The sequence below is a fragment of the Notolepis coatsorum genome (assembly GCF_963971535.1).
Source record: "Notolepis coatsorum genome assembly, chromosome: 9".
Classification (NCBI taxonomy): Eukaryota; Metazoa; Chordata; class Actinopteri; order Aulopiformes; family Paralepididae; genus Notolepis; species Notolepis coatsorum.
In genome coordinates, this window is record NC_140173.1 from 144,752,495 (window position 1) to 144,759,802 (window position 7,308).

Sequence of the window (7,308 nt, forward strand, 5' to 3'; positions counted from 1 at the left end):
TGTATGTAAACAGAGTCAGTGGGAAGCAGGAGGACTGTTTTTCTAACTGTAGGAAATGTAACGTTTCATTGTAGATACAGCTAGAAGAATCTGAGATGAACCACACTGGTACACGATCTACATTCCAGCTGTCCTTTCATCACACACTTGCACACAGTAGCAACAGCGCTAGACAGGGGATTGTATCAGAAGGGTTTCATTAAAACTGATCTGATGTTCTCTGCTCATTGGTTAAATCCTCTAGATGTTTTGTATTTTCACTTGGGGAATCTTGCCTATAGTGAGCTGCAGGGGTTAGGGTGTGTTTATTATTTATTCATCCCAATTATAAGTGTTTCATTAAAACATCATCCCGGCCACAACAGCAAAGATGATAGACGAGAGAAAAAACGAATTAGCTTGTGTAGAAATATCTAAATGTGTAAATATTATAATACATATATAATAGAAATGACACCTAAAACATGACATCGTTGTGCATGGACGTTCCCGGTAACAGACGTGTAGTGAGGCCAGGTATCTGTTATTGATGATGTTGTTGCTTCTACAAACGTCACATTATTGGAACACAGCCTTGTGTTTGTCTCCTGCAGCCTCATCTGCTTTGTGTTATTATGCTGAGAGGAGACAGATCTATGGCCTAGAAAGTACACTGACAGTAGTGTGTGTGTGTGTGTGTGTGTGTGTGTGCGTGCGTGCGTGCGTACGTGCGTGCGTGCGTGCGTGCGTGCGTGTGTGTGTGTGTGTGTGTGTGTGTGTGTGTGTTAACATGTTAATTTGCAATCCAACAGATTCCATCATCCTTCCTGTATGCATGGTTGGATTTCCACAGAGAATAATACATGACTCTGGTAAATATTGCAGGGCTGTAAGAAGCAAACAGAAGAAAATTATTTACATAATTTCACTGAGCTGTAATTAACACAACACAAGGATCGGGGGGTGTCCTCCGATGACATCATGGGAGGAGATATTCAAACTCATTAACTCTCTATAACTGTCAAACTAAAGGAATGTGTGCAGAACAGTTTAGAGATTTGGGGATATAAAAATTCATTGGTGAAGTGCCCGTTTAAAGGATAAGACCAATGTCCTTTTATGTTTTTTCTTATTGTCAACTACAATGCAACTCTTCTACTTAGGTCGCTTTCACACAGGGGCTGTTTGGTCCGGACTTTCGGACCAGAATTCGATAGTCCGGTTTTTCGGGTTTGTGTGAATGCGTGTCGAACTCGGTTCGCGGACCAAACAGGCGAACTCTGGTCCGCCTGAAAACGTAGGTCTCGGTTCGGCTTCAGCGGACCAAACGCGAACCAAATATAGGAAGTGATTATTATTACCACTGCTCGCAGCATTCATTCACTGCAAAACAAGCACACTGCATCTATCTCTCTATCTATCTATCTGTGCATCTTGGGAAGAAGGAAGAAAAAACGTGACTTATTATATTATTAATAAAACAGCTACTTGTGGGCTCTCATAAAAACACTGTGGTCTACAAGTTGTTTAGCGAGAGGATGGTGGTAATGTGCTTCAATAGAACAATGGATCAATGCCATGTCAAAACTCGCTCCGCTGATCTGGAGGGCTCGCAGACAGTCCACACACAGACACACACACGCGCGCGCGCGCGCACACACACAGGCTCGCAGCCACACACACATTTCCACTGTCCAATAGCCGAGCGCCCTTTTCGACCGTGTGACATTGTTCAGAAGGTCTCGGTCCGCCTCACAGATTTCTATGTGAACGCAGGCGAACCAAATGAAGAATGCAACAATGTTGCAACTTCACCCCCAGAACCGCACCGAGTCCACCAAAACTATATGTGAAAGCGACCTTACAGTTTGGTCCATGATACTGGAAGTAGAACCAAGCAGACTTGAAGCATTCGCTGTCACTTGAAAAAGTAATTCTGGGATGAAGTATGATGACCACAAAAAGACCAGCGTGGCTCCGTGACGTGTTTGAATGGTTTTTGGACAATGGAGTTCTCTGACTTCTGGATACGAGCTATAATCTGGTGTTGGCTGGACGGGGACCATACTTCTAAGTAAGATGAATTGCATTGAAGGTTTTGGCTCTAAGTGAGAACGCTTAATTACACCGGCCTTAAAACTTGTTGACAGAACCGTGTTTATGCAATTGTTAAAAGAAGTTGCCTAGTGCTATAAAAAGAGACCAACGGTTGTGCAATATCTTTGGTTTGTGGGGACTGGATGGGTAATAGGGCTGTTAAATAAGCCCTGTATCCCAAACGCGTCTATTCTTTTATCAACGGATTTCCAGTTCCGCGTTCGCGTTCTGCGATCTGATTGGCCACTGACGTTTCTGGTGCGATCCGATTAGCCACTGACATTTCTGGTCATGTGACATGTGCGCCCAATCGCGTGACGCGCCCATTTCCGCCTCGAACAGCAGCAAACTACCTAACGCCTAGTTCTATCACTGGTTAAGCTTAGGCGACTCTTTCAAAGTTGGTTAAGGTTAGAGTTTGGAATCAGGGCTGGTGTTCTATCGCCCTGCTCTAAGACAAACTCTAACCTTAACCAACTTCGAAAGAGTGCCTAAGCTTAACCGGTGGCAGAACTTGCCGTCACACGATTGGCGCGACCAGAAACGTCAGTGGCCAATCAGAGCGCAGATCGCGAACGCGGAACTGGAAATCCGTTGGTAAAAGTATTCAGGCCTCCCTGGGTGCATTTCAAAGATAAATAAAAAGATCCCTTCCTCTGTCCTCCTTCCTTGATTCCTCTGAAAACTGAAATATTGTCACCGTATTTAACGTAGGAATATTTAACGTAGTAAGGAACGTCTCCTTCGGCAGAGGCTGCATATTTGTGTCATCAAGACCTCAAATCATATGGAAAAGGGACATTGTGTCAATCATTACGAAGATCTCTGACGTACAGTAGGCTGTTAAATGGATAGAGCTCCTCCCACTTCTAAATGGCAACGTGAGCGAACGAGGCCGTTCCATTTCTGCCAAACGTGTTCATTTCCTTTGTCTCGTCTACTCGCATCGTTCCCTTGTTTCCCTGAGACGTTTCCTCGAGGAGTCGAGGACGAGACGCGAGCAACACATCTAAACGGTAAATGGCTGCAACTCTTTTATCCAAAGCACTTTACATTTTTGTTCCTCACATTTCACCCATTCACGCACACATTCACACACCGACGGCGGAGGCGACCATGCAAGGTGCCAACCTGCCCGTCGGGAGCATTTAGGGGTTAAGTGTCTCGCTCAAGGACACTTCGACACGGTGCCCGCGGGAGGAGCGGGGAATTGAACCGGGAACCTCCGGATTACCAGACGACTGCTCGGTCGCCTCCTGAGCCACGGTCGCCCCCACATCTAGAGCAGTGGTTCCCAAAGTCGGGGTCGCGACCCAAAGGTGGGCCGCGAGCAGCCACGGGAGGGCCGCATTAAAAAAAAAAAAAAAAAAAAAAAAAAAATCATTTTTTTTTTTTTTTTTTTTTTTTTTTTAATGCCACTGAATTTAGAAGCAGGCCAGGACAGTGTTTCTAGCTGTATTCTAAAATTCTATTCTATTGTATTCTAAAATGTGACTATATGGTTTTATATTAACTTAATAAATAAACAAAAACGAAAAATGTACTTATTTCAACGAACATTTCAAACTAAATAACAGATTATGCACATAAAACGCTGAAAACAACCGAAGCAACAATAGTATTTTAATATGAGGCTATTATTATTATCATTATTATTTTGCAACAAGTTAGCCCTCTCATAAATAGCACATATAAATGAATAACTAACTTGAACTAACTTAATAGGATTGAAGTGATATTTGACTTAAAAAATCGTCGCCTGGCAAAAAAAAAAAAAAAAAAAAAAAAAGCCTGACGATGTGCATTGGGCCGCGGCTCTCTGACGCCTTATTTTCTGGGTCCCGGCCTGAAAAGTTTGGGAACCCCTGATCTAGAGAACTCTTTGGAACGGACCCCCTTGTATCTGAATAGTATCTCGCTGCGAATAACAGACAAACAAACAACTTCCTGTTTTGATGTGAAAAGGATACAGTCCCGACCAATTGGAACTCAGAATAGTTGTCACACTTCCAGCTGCTGAACCAATGGCATCGTGAGTCCCTCAGGTAGGTGAACATGCCTGAAATCACAATCACACATGAGTTGAATAACCCCGGCGAGCGGAGGTGCCTACTGTACCAGCCGAGCGTCTGGGAACCCCCTGGATTAAAGGAACACTCCAACATTTTGGATAATTTGCTTATTTAACATCTTCCCTGGAGTTAGACAAGAAGATACATACCTTTTTTTGTCTCTCTGCATGCATTAGGCTTAGGGAACGCCTCGACCGTTAGCCTAGCTTAGCTTCATCACTGGAAGTAGGTCCTACATTAAGCCGAGTTCCCAACTGTCACGAAAATACACTCCAAATATAATCAAAATACAACTCCAAAACGTTCCTGTAAACATGTTGTGACCTGTGTATTTACCACGTGGAGAAATAAAAAATAATTGAATTAGACATTTCCGTTTTCTAAGCAGACATACTCGGAGCTATCTTTTGCCTAACCACTCCTGTCTGGGCGCAGTGATTTCACGTCACCAGTGCTACTTTTTCTAACGTCGAGGTCAGTGTTTACATTTTCGTTTTATTCAAAGGATCCGAACCGATTGAAGTTATTATGGCTACCGTGACTGTGGTAAGTTTTAATTTATGTTTTTAGATGGAAGGCTGTATTCCATCTGTCTAACGTTAGCGAATATTGTGAGATTGATGAATAGGACGTAACTTTGCTGGACTATCCGACCTAGTATAATCCTCAGCGGTCCCTGCATCCCTTGGCTTTTGATTCAATGCTGCTTTCGCTTGCTGACTGGCGTTACATTAGCCCCTATCGTGACTGTGATGCACGCCAACAGGGTTTGGGCGAGTGAATCCACACTTGTGGTATTATTATTACTCTTTTATTATGTAACGCTAGTTGTATTTTGATTGTATTTGGAGTGTATTTTCGTGACTGTTGGGAACTCGGCTTAATGTAGGACCTACTTCCAGTGATGAAGCTAAGCTAGGCTAACGGTCGAGGCGTTCCCTAAGCCTAATGCATGCAGAGAGACAAAAAAGGTATGTATCTTCTTGTCTAACTCCAGGGAAGATGTTAAATAAGCTAATTTCCTTTAAAGGGGCACTACACACAAAGAAAAACTATGCTGATTTATCTTGCACATAATCTCAGACACGTCCAAAAACTCGAAACAGTTTTGCACACGTTTATTTAGTTTGACAGTTATTGAGAGTAAATTAGTTTGAATGTGGCCACCAGTGATGTCATTGAGGACGTTGAATCCTTGTGTTGTGTTAATTACTGCTCCATGAAATGATAAGGTAGCAGTCCTAGGTAGGTGTTGCTATTTTTTCATCTACATGATTTCATTGAGCTGTAATTAACACAACACAAGGATTCAATGTCCCCGATGACATCACTGGTGGCCACATTCAAACTAATTTACTCTCAATAACTGTCAAACTAAATTAATGTGTGTTTTTGGATGTGTGTGAAATTATGTGCAAAATAAACCAGCATTGTGCCCCTTTAAGCATACGTAAGCCACGTTCATACATACATAGTGGGAAGGAACACTGGTCCAAAATGAGATAATATGAAGGGTGGCACAGACTCATACTGACAGATTACATGAGTACAACACATTAGACTAGTGATAATGACCTTTACTTATGAAACAGCTATATTAATAATGGTGATAATGATAATAATAATAGTAATAATAACAGCTATATGTAATAATAGTAATATAATGTAGACAACTTTGAAGATAAATCATCAATCGGACATAGATGGTACAAGTTATGGCTTTTCAAAAGTTCTACATTTTGACCTCTAATTATAGCTCCACCCTCTGGCGAATCAGTCTAATATGTGTTGTGATGCCTTGGGAAACCAATATCGATACTTGTGGCGAAGGTCCATGTCTCTGTCATGTACTACGTCATGAGAAAACAATATTTTGTGAAATCTAAACTAAACAAAAAATGACTTGTACTTAGCTGCTTGGTCACAGCTAGAAACAAACACAAAGAAACAAACACAAAGATTTTCCTCAAATATTTAGTGGAACGAAAAGTATACAGCACAATATTCTGAAAAAAAAAACACAGGATCTTACTCTAGTCTGGTCCAAGTCACAAGAGGCTCAGCTCAGTTAACCTATGAGTGATCTTACTCTAGTCTGTTTCAAGTCACAAGAGGCTCAGTTAACATACGAGTGATCTTACTCTAGTCTGGTTCAAGTCACAAGAGGCTCAGTTAAGATACGAGTGCATTGTAGTAAGCGTTTAATGCTTTAATGGCCTCACACGAGTACAGAGTATTTACAAATAATTTCTCAAGGGCGGCTAGGTGGTGTAGTGGGCAAGGCGCTCGCCATCAACGCTGGAGACGCTGGGTTCGAATCCAGCTCTCGGCGTTGCTATCAGCTTGGCTGGTCGTTCATACTAACACAATTGGCAGCGTTAGGGGTGGGAAAGCTGATGGGTGGGTCCTGGGCGTTGTGGACAGCGACCCCTACAGTTCGGTCGGGGCGCCTGCACAGAGAGGGTAGGATCTGGAGGGAGGTAGTGTGACCTTCCACACGTTACACTCTCCCGGTGAGAATCTGCGCTGCCAGGCTGGCTGCCGGCTGGCTGCACATGTGTCGGAGGAAAGCATGTGACAGTCTCCGGCCTCTCGGACCAGTTGGGGGGAGTGCGCAACAACCAGGAAGGGGGTTGGGAATTGGCATAACGACTAACAGTGGGATGGGAGAAAAATCGAAAAAAAGGAGGGGGGAAAAAGATTAAAAAAAATAAAATAAAAAATCTCAACAGACTCCATATTCAAACAGTAGCCTAAAAGATCAACAGCCCTCTGTTCTTGAATTACATCCTTGCCGATGTCAACACTGTTGCATGGTTCACGTCGCGACCTCAGAGGGGGTGGCTGACACTGGCGTTCTGCTTAACTAATAGTGTGTGTGTGTGTGTGTGTGTGTGTGTGTGTGTGTGTGTGCGTGTGTGTGTGTGTAGGTGTGTGTGTGTGTGTGTGTGTGTATGTGTATGTGTGTGTGTGTGTGTGCACGCCTAGCAATACGAACCCACCAACGCCAGCGCTATACAGTTGTGTGTGGCGAGTGTGTGTGCAGCCTGTGTGTCCATTGTGAGTCTATGTAGATTGCTGGCGAGCGTCAAACATTTGATGTCAGATCGCAGACGCTTGTAATGCGTTTAGGTCTGCGTCCGCTGAAACGTATTCGACG

At 43.3% G+C, this 7,308-nt stretch overlaps 1 protein-coding gene across 1 annotated transcript in view; it reads right to left on the bottom strand.

Annotated features, from left to right (window-relative positions):
• The window catches only part of hectd2 (HECT domain containing 2), a gene marked incomplete at its 5' end in the record, with an annotated part of 134,343 nt that overhangs the window by 52,527 nt on the left and 74,508 nt on the right, over window positions 1–7,308 (bottom strand). The window contains 2 exon segments of the mRNA XM_084322039.1: window positions 4,047–4,135; window positions 4,195–4,216. Coding sequence (XP_084178165.1) covers window positions 4,047–4,135; window positions 4,195–4,216 — 111 coding nt within the window.